Source organism: Argopecten irradians, chromosome 4 (genome assembly GCF_041381155.1).
Source record: "Argopecten irradians isolate NY chromosome 4, Ai_NY, whole genome shotgun sequence".
NCBI classification, from domain to species: domain Eukaryota; kingdom Metazoa; phylum Mollusca; class Bivalvia; order Pectinida; family Pectinidae; genus Argopecten; species Argopecten irradians.
Genome location: NC_091137.1, coordinates 41,161,817 through 41,178,052, shown reverse-complemented (window position 1 = coordinate 41,178,052; position 16,236 = coordinate 41,161,817). Strand labels below are relative to the sequence as shown.

At 33.9% G+C, this 16,236-nt stretch overlaps 1 protein-coding gene across 1 annotated transcript; it reads right to left on the bottom strand.

Moving 5' to 3' along the window:
• Nucleotides 1-6,382: 6,382 nt before the first annotated feature.
• On the bottom strand, nucleotides 6,383-13,708 carry LOC138321683 (negative elongation factor B-like). The gene is made up of 7 exons (XM_069265551.1): nucleotides 12,662-13,708; nucleotides 11,975-12,077; nucleotides 10,770-10,865; nucleotides 9,106-9,294; nucleotides 8,262-8,441; nucleotides 7,500-7,619; nucleotides 6,383-7,259 (listed from the first exon to the last, which is right to left on the bottom strand). The coding sequence occupies exons 1-7, from the start codon at nucleotides 13,546-13,548 to the stop codon at nucleotides 7,122-7,124; spliced, it is 1,713 nt and encodes a 570-aa protein (XP_069121652.1). The 5' UTR covers nucleotides 13,549-13,708; the 3' UTR covers nucleotides 6,383-7,121.
• Between the last annotated feature and the right edge of the window lie 2,528 nt (nucleotides 13,709-16,236).

Below are 16,236 nucleotides of genomic sequence, written 5' to 3'. Positions count from 1 at the left end.
CCTATATCATTTACCAAACCTCTTCAATGGCACACAAAGTTTATTGTAGCTCACTGTCGAGTTACGCGCGTGTCAATATGTCAAAACGGACGAGTCCTTTCGATTATAAACACAATGACATACGTATCAAGAAAATGTTTCAAATACATAAGATGGACATTTAGTGGGGGACTTTCTTTAGCCAAAGGTTAGATGAAAGCGACAGTATGCAGCATTTGTAACATGAGATTCGTTATGCGGATTTTCGTTATTTTCGTGGGTGCAATGGAACCAAAAATATAACTGCAACGGAATTAGTAATGGACAATACTATAGTCACCGTTTCAAAGATTTACCACGAAATATCCATGAGGTATCAGTACCCACTATTCAGCAGCCAATGGACACGCTGGCATTTTCGGTTTGTACAATTACCTATATGGCCATTCTTTTCCAATGTACAACGCTATTCAGAAGACATCCAATACCAACCATTTGCAGTAGTGCCAAACATCAGACCACCGGAGTGTCTCTGTGATGTTAAGATCCGAGCCGATGGACAAACCATCAGAAGTATCATATTCCTTATTTTCTTTGCTCCAAAACGGTAGACCAATTGAGAGTCTAACCAATGATTTCAGAAAGAGAAAGGATATAAATACGAACTCGTTTTTTTTTCAAATTGTCAGTTGCTGTCACAAAATGGTCACCATTGGCCTTCATTACAACAAGGTTACATTGTTTAAAGTAAACATTTGATAAAACAGGAGCTCCAGACTTAATCCTTGTAAAACAAGAGTATGTGTTCTTTTGTTGGAGCAACAACCTGCTATGGCCTGCTATGACAAGCTTTGTTTTATTTGACAAATAACTTAAGATAACCATTACAATAGAAAATGGGAGAAGGATAGATCAGATTGGGTACTTCTTATAAGAATGAACCATTGTCCCTAAAGTCTAACCTTCATCATACCCAATGAGTTTGAATAATAAATATTATGGATTTCTTTGTAAGATTTGATTTCCATTTCTTAGACGAGTTGCCTGTTTAGAATTTCACCCTATTCTCTGTACAGTGCCCTGTATGGTTTATTACAAGTACATGGCGATTCTTTGTCAATGACGTAAATATGGATCACTGGACAATTTAACATGTGATGGACACACACCGTGAATTGTTTATGACATAATGTTGTGTAGATGTTCTCTGTATTTGTTGGTGAGTCACTTCTAATCTAATCCTGAAATCCAAACATCCTACTCCGGGGCTCCACTTAAAATGGCCAGATTAGGTTAGGGCACCGTATGGAATCTGTGATGTTGTTGTTGATCAATACAAAATGAACAATTCTATTACTTCAACAAAAACAGCATCTGACTATAAACTTAAGTGTCCCAGCAAACAAACAGTAACCAGTCTTAACTAAAATAGATGGTAACTGAAAATAGTGATTGCTTGCTTAAGTCCTATTACAAAAACGAATAAAATTTAAAGTGATGTCTACCACCGTCAATGCCAAGGTCAAACACTGCTAGAGTTGTCAGAAGACCACCGACAAGGTCAAGGTTAATGTGTTAAATACACAACTCTGAAGGTCATACCAATCATTTTCAAGGTCACAAATATCCTACATGTATCAGGACTACTGACAAGGCCATACCAATGATATTCAGGCTATATTTAGATCCAATACTATCAAGGTCAAATACACAGCTCACAAGGTCACAATGATATGGTTCAAGATAATTATTATGGTCATAACAAACATAAATATCAATGTCTTATACATCACTGTCAACTAATCTGTCAAGGTCAGATATACCACTTTCTCTGTCAATATACTACAACATCATGATCATAGCTACCATAATGAAGGTCTTCCACTCCAATTGTTAAGGGGACCATGGTCAAGGTCAAATCAATAATACTATAAATAGCTACCACTATCAAAGTCAAAGGAACACTGGCATTGTCATACCAATAAGGTCATCCAAACCACTATTAAGGTCACACTAACCTCCATTAAAGTCACAAACGCAAGTTCCAAGGTCATTATTGTAATTAAGGTCATGTATTCTGCTAACAAGGTCATATGAAGGTGCAGCTTTCAAGGTTATATCAACTATTACAAAATTCTTGTCTACCACTCTCAAGGTCATATATGAATTCAAGGTCATACCTTCCATACATATCTATAGAATTTAATGTCATCAGTAAGTTTATAAACTTATTGTTACAAGATTTTGTCTAATCTATCAATCAGAAAGTCTTAACACTTCATTTGCTAAGTACAAAAACTTGGAAAAAAATATAGAAAATTATCATACAAATACATGTACATGTATGTATATATCTCTTGTGAAATTTCTATTAAGACATTTTGAAAAGTGTGCATTAACAAAATTGAGTTGTACATACATACCTTAAACAAAATAGAAGTATGTCTGTCCTTCAGATATTTCTGAACTATCTGTTCCATCTGTTTTGTAGCAAAAGAGGAACATTCTTTCGGTACATGTACGATGACCACTGACTGCTCCAGACAAGGAGGGGCAGTTCTATAGTGGAAGATGACAGCTGACCAGGAGGGTTTGTAGGTAAGATGACCACTGGGCGTCTTTGTATACATGTATCTACCTTTAGAGATAAGGACATTGTATGGACAGCTGACCAATACATAATGACCATCTCTATGGTCATGATTGCTTATTTAACTGGACATTATAGAGCACTGATTGGCTTTAAGACCACAGGGGACTTAGGTTAGTGTGTATGTCCAGTAACGGTCAATATGTACTGACCATCCAGGTGTGTGACAATCTTTACTTATAGTATATCGGGTATTGCTGTTTACCTTGGCTAGGTGTGGTGTGTGGTAATGTCTGTGTGTACTGGAACTGTATTGACTCAGTGTAATGAAATATCACTATAATGTATAGTGTCAATTATTGTCATTACACTGCCAAAATACTGACATTACACTGTCAAAATACTGACATTACAATGTCAAAATACTGACATTACACTGTCAAAATACTGACATTACACTGTCAAAATACTGACATTACACTGTCAAAATACTGACATTACACTGTCAAAATACTGACATTACAATGTCAAAATACTGACATTACAATGTCAAAATACCTGTCACATTGACACACTGTCAAAATACTGACATTACACTGTCAAAATACTGACATTACACTGTCAAAATACTGACATTACACTGTCAAATATGACATACATGTCAAAATACTGACATTACACTGTCAAAATACTGACATTACACTGTCAAAATACTGACATTACACTGTCAAAATACTGACATTACAATGTCAAAATACTGACACTACACTGTCAAAATACTGAACTGACAAAATACACATTACACTGTCAAAATACTGACATTACACTGTCAAAATACTGACATTACACTGTCAAAATACTGACATTACACTGTCAAAATACTGACATTACACTGTCAAAATACTGACATTACACTGTCAAAATACTGACATTACAATGTCAAAATACTGACATTACACTGTCAAAATACTGACATTACACTGTCAAAATACTGACATTACACTGTCAAAATACTGACATTACACTGTCAAAATACTGACATTACAATGTCAAAATACTGACATTACACTGTCAAGATACTGACATTACACTGTCAAAATACTGACATTACACTGTCAAAATACTGACATTACACTGTCAAAATACTGACATTACACTGTCAAAATACTACATACTGACATTACACTGTCAAGATACTGACATACACAAAAACTGACATACACTGTCAAAATACTGACATTACACTGTCAAGATACTGACATTACACTGTCAAGATACTGACATTACACTGTCAAAATACTGACATTACACTGTCAAAATACTGACATTACACTGTCAAGATACTGACATTACACTGTCAAGATACTGACATTACACTGTCAAAATACTGACATTACACTGTCAAAATACTGACATTACACTGTCAAATATGACTGTAAATTACTACATGTCAAATACTGACACAAATAGACATACACTGTCAAAATACTGACATTACACTGTCAAAATACTGACATTACACTGTCAAAATACTGACACTTCACTAATTACTATCATAACACTGTCAAAATAAATACTGTTATTACAAATACTGTCATTGCACTGTCACAAAACTATTATTACACTGTCAAAATACTGCCATTATACACTATCAAATTACTATCAAAACACTGTCAAAATACCATCATTACACTGCCTAATCATGCATTACACTGTTAAACATTATTACACTGATAGAGATATGGCAATTAATATAGACCCATTGACAACTAAGTCTTGTAGGTTTCAGACAGAATTACATCTTTAGTGTCTAGTAAGGACAGAAAATATAGTGAAGGGGTTGGAGGACCGTTTTCTTCTGTAAATCCAATAACCATACACATTGTCAGCCATCTAACCGATGAACAGTTAAACCTTTACAATAGTACGGACGAGTGACTGCCTAAGTTCCTATGATAATTAAGATATAACTTTACAATAGTCTGACATTTAAACAAAACCTAATCATCTAAACCATCAGCAGTTATCCTCTGCGGAGATCTGCCCAGGGGTCATGGGTCAGAGGTCAGGTATAACAGGACGCAATGATTGACAGACAGTTTGGTACTATCAGATCATCATTGATTTTAAGTCATTGGTAATCTCAGCCTGTCATTCTGTCAATATCAAAATGGTTCAATTAATAAAACAAAAGCACACACTATATTACTGACAATTAACTGTATACAGTCAAAATTCTGCCTTAGTGACCACCTCTGTATAAATACCACCTTCTTGATAAGTAACATTATCAGCACAATTGACCTGTTTACTTTCTTTGTTCCTTGGGTGGTCATTATAGATAGGTTTGACTGCATACATGTCTCCACAACTTCAAATGGGACTCAGGATTTTCCTATGATATTTGGACTACGTAGACCAAGGGAATGGTTATTCTACCTATCGATTGTGCATCTCCCTGATATAATGGCATTGGCTACTATGCAAGATAGCTTCTGCAGCATGTTCACACAATACTTTAAATATTTCATGAAAATGAAGATTAGAAAAAATAGCTCTCATTAAAGTGTAACATTTTACCTACATCCAGCAGTACAAATGAAATATGAAAGTAAAATACAAGTTCACTTTATGGTTTTATACAGGTGTCAAGGTCAAAAAGATTTAATATTTTCCCTAAATGCCTTCATTTTTTCTATGGCATAATACAGGGGAGGATAAATAACAGTGATAGTAACCCCTGGAATATCTAAAATGATTCCACAAAAGGAAATAATCAGGAGGATCAAGATGACTGTGACCTGATCTGAAAGTGCAAGGTCATATTGGCATGAGCTGAAGGTTAAAATCACCATGGAAATTAGTGTTGCTGGTTGTTGGACAAACTATCAAGACAATATTTTTCAGAAATCTGAAGAGACAAAATAAATGTCTCTAAACCTACGTTTTTTATGTGTGGAGTCTAAAACATGCTTTAAAGGATGCTGCAGAAGTAAACAAATATCATCAGATATCAGAAATGGTACTGATGGAGCCTTACAGATGCCATAAAGGACTGTTGGGGCACTTGTAGTTGTGTAATGTATCAATACAACAAGTTGTGAAACCTCCTACTACAACAAAATAAATCATACGACACTCTCAAATAAATACTAGATTCCTGTGTCACCATTAGCAATGGTATATGGTTGTTATGTCCATTACATCACTACAACAAAATGTCAGCAGCATCAATGCGAGTCAGATAGCATACATAAAACCACAGGATTATGTTACATTTTATAAATTCTTTGGTTTCTGGATATTCTCTGACATTAACTCATTCATCCCTGAAAATTCAAATAGAACTTTCCCAACCTTTGAGTTGGATGAGTTTAAATGTGACTTTAGGGGTGATTGAGTAACACCACAGAATTAACATCAAACTCAGCATCATGTAGAAATATTGATTTATTCAGACTTGCGTACTTGAACTTTTCAGCACTAAAACCATAAGCTATATGGTTCACATACAAGATATAATATTAATAGTAACAGTCTTGTATACTTAACACACATTCAGCATTAGGAACACACTAACATTATTATATAACATGTCTGTATACACTTACAGAAGGTAAGAAAGTGATCCTTCACAAATTCTTACAGCAACTTCAACAATAGATTAAGGACATGCTGGTTAGTTTCATACACTGAATTGTTCCCATCTTACTTCACACATAGATATGTTTTATATTCTATATGAATTTTATTTATCTACAAGTTACATCATGGCCCTGGGGCTATTGCATTAAGTTGTACACAGTACGGACCCCACAGTAGTATTTCTTAATAACACCCAAAGTCCTAGTAAGACATCTATGAAATACACAATCAGCATTCAATTATTATTCAATAGTTACATTACCATCAACATTCAACTAATATCACCATCAACATTCAACTAAAATTCCCATCAGTATTCAACTAGTATTCAATAGTTACATTACCATCAGCATTAAACAGCATCAACATCCAACTATCATAACCATCAACATTCAACTAACATCACTATCAGTATTCAACTTATATCATTGTCAGCATTCAACTAACATCACTATCAGTATTCAACCAATATCATTGTCAGCATTCAACTAACATCACTATCAGTATTCAACTAATATCATTGTCAGCATTCAACTAACATCACTATCAGTATTCAACCAATATCATTGTCAGCATTCGACTAACATCACAATCAGTATTCAACCAATATCATTGTCAGCATTCAACTAACATCACTATCAGTATTCAACTAATATCATTGTCAGTATTCAACTAACATCACCATCAGCATTCAAATATCATTCAATAGTTACATCACCATTACATTCAACTAAAATCACCATTACATTAAACTTACATCATCATCAGTCTTCAACTATCATTCAATAGCTACATCATCGTCAGCTTTCAACTAATAGTTCAGCGACATCCTGCTATACTATAAAATGTCTTGTTTTCTAATAAAAATCTGAAGATAATCGATGGTCAGATGGGATCTAGAACAGTATCAGTACGGTGCTGGAGTTGGCGCGGGAACACCCATCAGTGGTGAATCTAGTTGTTCTTGTGGAGTAGCGGGACTAGGTTCGTATGTAGATATCTTCTCTGCCAGCTGTTGATATGTCGTGTGTACAGCTTCGCTGTGCTGGAATACAAACAGAGAACAGGGTCACAGAAAAACTAGAAATATCTTAAAATTTCTCAGCGGAATGCAACCCGAGGTCAGGTTAGACTAAACAGGGTATTTGTATAACCCCTATTTAATGGAGGAGGGGACATCTTTCTTTAAACTACAAAGAAATTACAAGGATACCAGTTCTCCAAACATAGATTATTAAACATTGTATTTTATTGCAGAACCTTAAAACAGGGAGCTATGACCCACCTCGTTATTTGGTGCCGTGGCCTGCATGAGACCCTCGAGGCGGGCTGGTGGTAACTTGTGGTGTATATGCCACAACAGTCTCAACAAATGTCGCATCATGTTCTCTTTAGATATCGATGGCTGCAAAAGGTTTGGGGAAAAAACAACATTTTTCCTTTTTTATTTCTCAATATCTTCAAGTTGTGTATAAAAATGGGTGAAAAACAGATCTGAATACAATGCATACATAATCATTATCAACTATAGGAATTCTAAGTTTGTTTCAATAGTTTCTTTGATAAGACATATATTTCAAGTGTATATTGGTAAAACAGGTACTTATAAAAATTCTTAATTCTTTCTTACACAGGAAATGTTTCTGGTGTAATAGATACTGATACAATTTATATTTAAAATCCACAAACTTAATCTGATCATCTCTATCATGATCTGCACATATAATTGTGTTATGTAGATATATGATGGAGAGTTACCTCCCCTCAAGTTACAGGATTTGTTGAAGTCAGTTATGAAATATTGGATTTATAACATAATAATCCAACTGATATCAAGTGAATTTATTTCTGTAAATGCCATGAGTGTAATATAACCTGGAGCACATTTCATTGGCTGAAAATTCTTGTAACATTATGACATGAGGTTTTTTTTATCAATAAGGCTAGCTAAAATCACAACTTCTTAAAACTCCTTTCATGAAATCATATGTTTTTAGTATCCTATATATAAGTAATTAATATGTTTATATAAGAAAGTAGTGCTTACAAGAATAAAGTCATCAAACACGACAACACACATGTCCTCCTGGGTGAACTCTTCGGCCATGGGTATAAGGTAGGATACAATGGTGTGTAGGAATGTGTCCTCTGTAGCCCGCTCATTCTCACAGTGGATCAGCGTCGGCAGGATCTGACACAAAGCGAACCTGTCACGTGTCCGACATACCTGTAACACACAGATAATGTTGTATAAAAAATAATATCAGGTTCCCTTGAACCAGAACCAGGATGTTAAGCACCATCAATAGATCAATCAGATTCAATCAGATTAACTATTTGGTAAGGGGTTCACCAATAAGTGATAATATATTTCATTCATATTAAAAGTTGTGGTGAGAAAATGACCGTGCTGATATGGCTTGTAATGGATTTTTTTTAACAAAAGTGATTGTCCATTGGACATGTATAGACAAAATTTCTCTTCTAATGTTGGGAATGACTTTCAGTACTCAAAAAATATCACATAAAAAATTCTCTTCTACAACCTTATTACCAAGAGCATTTGGTCTTTTTGTCGTATTATCTATTTTTTTTTTGCAAAGAAAATTTGTAGAGGATCAAACTATTTTTTCTACTGTACAAGCAATTTTAAAGGGGCCGCGGTGGCCGAGTGGTTATATAAAGTGTCCCACCTCTGGGTCGCGAGTTCAAATCCAATGTGGGGCAGTTGCCAGGTACTGACTGCTGGTTGGTGGTTTTTCTCTGGGTACTCTGATTTTCCTCCACCAACAAACCTGGCACATCCATAAATGACCCTGGCTGTTAATAGGACGTAAAACTAATAAAACTAAAAAAAAAAAAAAAAGACTTTTCCTGTTTGAACCTGTTACCTGTGCTGTGTAGTACATAGCCACTAGACTAGCTATACTGTTGCCTTTTATAAACGTAGCGTACAACTCAGACGGCTGTTTTAGAGTTGGCTGTGGCTCCTCAGGGATCCGGGCACAAATACTTCGGGTGTGATCCTCAACCATCATAGATAGAATGTTCGGAAGAAACTTGGTAAATATTGGCACATCCTGATCAAATAGATATGTTTCATCAACAGTAAACTGTCAAGTGATTTATAGCAAAATTGATTTCAGTTTTAAAATAATACTGACAAAGCTTTTGAATGATACCTAGTTACAACTAGGAGAGTGGATTCTACAATTGTAAAATGATTCACTGATAAACCATTGTGTATAATCTCAAAACAATAAAACAATGTCTGGTTTCTTGTTTCTATCCTTGTGAATTGTGAGGACTTAAGTGATACAGTTATCTCCCTTGACAATTGTGTTCGCATATAAATGACCACAAAAAGGAGAGCACCCATTGGATATGTTGGTAAAAAATTCTTCACCTCAAGTGGTACAATTACCTCCTGTTAAGACATATTGATCAAAAACTTTATACAATTATGTTTGTGTAAATTAAGACTCATGGATGTTAATCAAATAAGTTTGATTTCATAGTCATTCAGATCCCCCACCAATGGAGATATTAAAGCTGAAGTAAGTTTGATTGTGGAGACTTATGTGTATGAAAAAAACAGGAAAAAGGAAGTTGAGCTAAAGAAAGATGGAGTATAATTCAAGCAGAGTGGGGCTGCAATTGTTGAATCAGGTATACAGCCTTGACATTTATATTAGACTATATACACAAAGATGGGTGGAGTTTTGCAAAGTAACATTTACCATTTACCATGATATTTTCAGCATTGTTTCCATGGTAACGGAAAAAGTGCAAAAAATGAAAACCTAAAAATAGCAAAAGGTACTACTAGACCATAAAAAGAATGTGTCTATGAAGTTTCGTGGAAATATCTCTGCTGGTTTTAGAGTTATGCTCCGGAGATGAACCTGCTACAAAAATATGATATTTTCAGCAATGCTTCTATGGTTACAGAAAAAAAAGCACAAAAAGTGAAAACCTAAAAATAGCAAAAGGCACTACTAGACCATAAGAACAATGTGTCTATGAAGTTTCATGGAAATATCTCTGCTGGTTTTAGAGTTGTGCTCCGGAAACGATTCTTACACAAAAATCTGCCATTTTCAGCAATGTTTCCATGGTTACAGAAAAAAGTACAAAAAGTGAAAACCTTAAAATAGCAAAAGGCACTACTAGACCATAAGACCAATGTGTCTATGAAGTTTCGTGGAAATATCTCTTCTGGTTTTAGAGTTATGCTCCGGAAACGAACCTGGTACAAAAATATGATATTTTCAGCAATGTTTCCATGGTTACGAAAAAAATGCAAAAAATGAAAACCTAAAAATAGCAAAAGGCACTACTAGACCATAAGACCAATGTGTGTATGAAGTTTCGTGGAAATATCTCTACTGGTTTTAGAGTTATGCTCCGGAAACCATTCGTATGAACGGACGGACAGACGGACGGACGGACAGACGGACGGAACCCATTTGTATATATCCCAATTAAGACTTCATGGATGTTAATCAAATAAGTTTGATTTCATCATCATCTAGATAAATGATGGATGACTTACCAGTTTAGGCTCCCTGAACAACTGGCTATCGATCATGTCCCAGGCACCCAGTCCCAGTGCCATCATCCGTACCAACAGGGCAATATCGGTACTGTCCTGTGAACAAAAATCACTGATCAAGTGTCTTATATAGAAACAAGAAAGATCTTCACCCAGTCCCAGTGCCATCATCCGTACCAACAGGGCAATATCAGTACTGTCCTGTGAACAAAAATCACTGATCAAGTGTCTTACATGTAAACAAGAAAGATCTTCACCCAGTCCCAGTGCCATCATCCGTACCAACAGGGCAATATCGGTACTGTCCTGTGAACAAAAATCACTGATCAAGTGTCTTATATACAATTCAAATGAAAACCAATGGCTAACAAATTTCAGCCTATATACTTTAAACCGAATTAAGCACTGTAATTTAGATCAAAGATAATTAATATAAGTCTTGCACTTTGAGGAGGCTCTGGCTTTTACAATTTCATTTACTGAACATATGTATATATATTATACTCGACATAAAAACATGGAGGGTGATTACAAAGAAAGATAAACCATTTATATTAATGTCTACAAATACTATACTACAATATGTATATGCTACAGTATATATATGTGTGTGTGTGTGTGTGTTTTGGCCCTAAATGACCTTAGTTGTCGATGGGCTGTAAAACTCAAACAAACAAATATGTGTGTGTGTAGGCAGAGCTTAACTTCATATAATAGCAGAGATCAATCTAGGCTTTTGGGGAAACTACCCTTTTTCAAAATAGGGGAAAATTTTGGGAAATCTAGGAATTTGAATCTTCTTATTTTGGTTCAAAATTATAATATATTCATTTTGATGAAAAAATAATGTAAAACAATTGATTTTATTTTTAAATTTAGTAAAGCAAGATTTTAATTAAGCGCAATAATGAAAACTTTGGGTTTATCATTAAATATGCAGTAGTTTTAAAAAAATAATGAAAAATAAGTCACAGTGGAAATTGTGTTAACAAAAACTGTCATTTTTAGCTTCAAATGGGGAATTTTTAAATCTTCAGGGGAATTTTAGGCCAGAGGGGAATTCATTCCTTGAGGGGAAATTTACCCATAAACGGTAATAAATCAGAGCTAGATTGATCCTTGAATTGAAAGATTACCTGATCAATGTAATCAATGTTTACTAGAATCATTAATTACCTGTACATCAGCTATAGATTTCAACTTACCCTTGGCATGACTTCATTGTTAACACAGTGCTGTAAGTTCTTCATCATCGACAATGCCACAGTGTTTAGTGCAAAAGGATCACACAGGATCATAGAAAGATCTCTGAAAGTTACAATAAAATGTAAAATGATTTTAAAACATTATATAATATAGTCAATTCACAAAACTTAATGGTGGATGCATGCTTAAATTTAGTGTGATCACACTTGGGTGCAATTTCAATTTTAAGCAATTGACGTACATTTAGTGTAATAATAGATTTACACAAAAACACAAAATGTAATAAGCCCAATCATATTTTAGCGCAAAATGTTTGAAGGGAAAAAATCTTAATTGAAATTATAACCATACTGATAGGCATTAACTTCATTAAGATATGTACCTTTATAATAGCATATTAAAGTTCATTTATCACATTTAATTTTTTATGTATTTAAAAACCTACACTGGCCAACAGCTGTCTCTAGAATATTGAAATAATCACAAAAAATTTGCATGATAGTTTTTTTCTCTGATTCAAATTTCAAACTAGGAAGAGATATTCTAGTATTAGAACTCTGCTGAGAAAATCTTATTGTCTCTGATTCTAGTTTCAAACTAGGGGGAGATAATCTAGTATTTTAACCCTGCTGAGAAAATCATATCAATGACTTAGGTGGCCAGTCTAGTAGAGATTGTGTATTTACCCAAGCACAAATTCGTGATCTTTACGTATACCATCCAGGAAACCTTGTAATTCTCTTGACCTCTTGGAATCAATGAATCGATCCCTAATACAGGCGTCAACACACCATGTGAACTTATGACAAGGATCTAAGGCACAGATCTCATTTACTTCATGGTCATGGAGAGCCATTAAAAGCTCTGCCCTTAATGTGCAATAGTGAGTATTTCTAGTCCTCAAGAACAAAGTTCTGAGAAACTGTAGAACCATGTCATAAAGTTTCACATTTTTCCCAACCATGTGCGACAATTTTTGCACAACTTCGCTTTGTCTCCTCGCTCTAGGAGATGGTAGAAAGAATGTCAGTGTTGCGTGTTCATGACCAAACAGGGCATTCTCTTTCTCCTTTATATACTGAGATAGTAATGGCGACACTTCATCTCCAAACAGTGCTTGGTTATCCTGCCAAATTTGTCTTTTTACTTCAGTTGCTGCCTCTGCATATAATTCTTTATCGTCCAGAATTTTTCTTAGATAATCTTCCTCTATTTTTGGTAAATGTTTTAACAATGCCATCACAACTGGTCGTAAAGTTTTAACTTTCACAACCGGGAAACTTTTGGTCAACAGAGATTCTAACTTTTCAAAACGTTTTTCATCATCACTGTTGGCTAATTCTGATATCCGATGGACGAGTTTGTCTCTTAGTTCCTCCAATACTGAGTTATGGAAATCAAGTCTTTTAAATTCATGCAAATCCAGAAATGGAAGAGCCGGACGCAACGAGGGCAGCAGAATACCATTTTCTGTCTGAAACTCCTCTATCGCTTGCAGAGGATCCGAGCAATTTGTCAGCGACTCTTGTAAATAGTCTCCACCGGGAATTCCAAGATCTTCTAAACCTGCCATTTTTTTAAAGTATGCGTTACGTCTTAAACAATCATTGAAAAAACTATAAACTGCATCATCATCTTGTAAATATCAAAAACTTTTGTATAAATTAGATAATGTACAAAACCGAAACCGTCAATCCCGCCGTCGGAAGCGATTACATTTCCACCCGCTGACGCTGAAGAGTTCCTCTAAGGGGAAGTCAATATTGATAGACGTACTAGGCTACACAAGATCTACAAGAAATAATTATAAGAGTGTGTTAAGTTACATGTATATATTAAACAATATCTAAACCGCACACATACAGCTTTAAAAATCACAAAATGACTTTTTTGTTTTTTAATAAATATTTTTACATTGAACTTTTTAAAAGACGTCTTGATAAAATAAGAAATATTAATAACAAAAAAGCCAATATTTAAAAAAATTAAGACGGTAACCTAAAGGTTGACCAAATAAATTCCGTCTGCTTCTTAGAATCATAAACAATGTATGGATAACCTCAATAAGCAAATTAAAAATAATTTAAAGATGAGTTTTATTGTTTGTCAAATACTTTAAAATGTACATACCATTACCATGATTGTTTTTTTTTTAAAGTTTATATTGTGATCATATTTTTTCAAAAAGAAAAAAAGATTGATCCTTAATCATCATAAAATTTTCTCTAATATTGAATCAACACATATCTATAATTGTATTAACTGTAAACCATTATACATGTATATCTATTTTTATCCCCTACATTTTTATTAATAAAACCTCATTTTTTACCAGATTTTGCAATTCATATAAAAAGTTCTGTTATTTTGATAAACTTTAAGAATTTATCTTATTTATTTAAAAAGGCAAATGTTGCTCTATAAATAACAAGCATAAAAAGAAGGTTCGAAAATTGCTAAACTTTTTTGTCCAACTTTAATATCTATTTTCTTTTTTTAATAAGTTACATAAAATTACGAGATTGCTCAAATCACAACACAATACAAAAAAAAAAAACACAGTTTAATGAAATATTTAATTTAACAATTACGTTTCATTTTTAATATATATATATATATATATATACCTTCTTTATGTTACAAGGATGATAAGGGAGACTACTCCTTAGATCTTGTATAGTTTTTCTATCCAACTCTCTGATCAGCAGTATACAGTCAGATAATAATTTTTGTGGTGTTAGTTATTATACAAGCTCACATTATCACGTAGTTTGCTAAACTTGCCTATATAATTGTAATTAAGCTTTTCCTCCTTTAGTTTACCTATATAGGGGTCATATCAAAAAGTGCTATTCAAATCTGTAACAATGGTGTTCCTTATCCATATGTATCGATTGATTCAGTTACATGTTTCTGCTTTAATGAAAAGTATAAAAAAAGGAATATTATCTAATTGAAGGCTTTAATCAAGTAAATGTTTTGCATGCATTAGAAAAAAACAACAGAATTTCTTGAATTTTGCAAGAAATAGACGTTTTTGCTGTTAAAGATTTTGTTCTATCTTCTCACTTCATTTAGACTCAAATCTCTGGTGTTTGCATATATATCTATGGATTCGAGATTAATCACAGGATATTGTATGTTAAAAACAGTTCCGACTCGGTAACCTTTCTGCAATGAGGAAATTGTTTCACAGATACAAAATAGATCAAAGCCAGTTATGTAATAAATGAATGATGCATGATATTTATGACAATTTGACATGCAAGTTAAACACATCAAGCAATTAGGGGCCAGCACAAATGAATATTCCCTGTCTAGTCTCTGATATACATTTTCATTGCTGTACCTCTATTTTGGCTTATAAAACTGTCACACATTGATTTTTAAATTGAAAACTTAATTTTCAATGTTTAACATTCGACATATTTTTTATTGGTTAATTATAGCCCTAAGCATGTGATTAACTTCGTTATTACTAATGTGTGTACCCAGAGACATAGATAATTCACTATACCATCTAAATCTCTGCTGTACCGTATCAAATCACAGAGGCACAACATGTATCAATCACATGTCAAAATAACAAACTTTCAAATGTTCATTAAATATTCATCAACTTGTTGATCCATTAATGTGATGTAATTAGCATGATTTAAAAGTCAAAATATGCAAAACTGGATTTGAAAATATTTCCAATACATATGAAAAATAAGTTTTAATGATGATTTTATATCTTGAATAATTCATTTTGAGTGTCCTATAGAGCAGGTTTATTCCTGGAAATGTTTAGTGTCGTCTGCAAAATAGTATCATTCCGAAGACATGCAGAGAGACAATTAAATCTATAAATCATTTTTGTTTCTTTATCAGTCATAACTTATTCATGGAATACATTCATGTTCCTCAAGTGTACCAAGTTGACATCAAGAAATTCACTCAAGCGTGACTGATTTAAATGACGTCTGTTTCAGTCAACCATGGATGACACAACGCTACAGTAGAGGTCAAAGAGACAACACACAGTGTCAGTCAATCCCGTACTTTTTAGTTACGATTTCCTGACGTACAGACGGAATGGTTGTAGACGATCATTCTTCATTACTTACTGAAGTCTTCTCAGACAATTTTAATTTGCCTTGCCTTTCTGTCATAAAGAATCTTCAAATCTGGCGTTATTCGGTACAGTTCTTTTAATTGTATTATAAAAGACAAGGATATTGAGACTATTGTTAATAAGTGTGTAGCACAGGGACCTTAT

What these genes read in the sequence shown, in the direction of transcription:
- LOC138321683 (XM_069265551.1), bottom strand. Translation starts at nt 13,548, where the DNA reads ATGGCAGGTTTAGAAGATCTTGGAATTCCCGGTGGAGACTATTTACAA. An exon ending in TGTTTGATGACTTTATTCTT is followed by an intron (nt 7,620 to 8,261) that starts GTAAGCACTACT and finishes AACCTTTTGCAG; the next exon opens with CCATCGATATCTAAAGAGAA. An exon ending in CCACGGCACCAAATAACGAG is followed by an intron (nt 7,260 to 7,499) that starts GTGGGTCATAGC and finishes TTTGTATTCCAG; the next exon opens with CACAGCGAAGCTGTACACAC.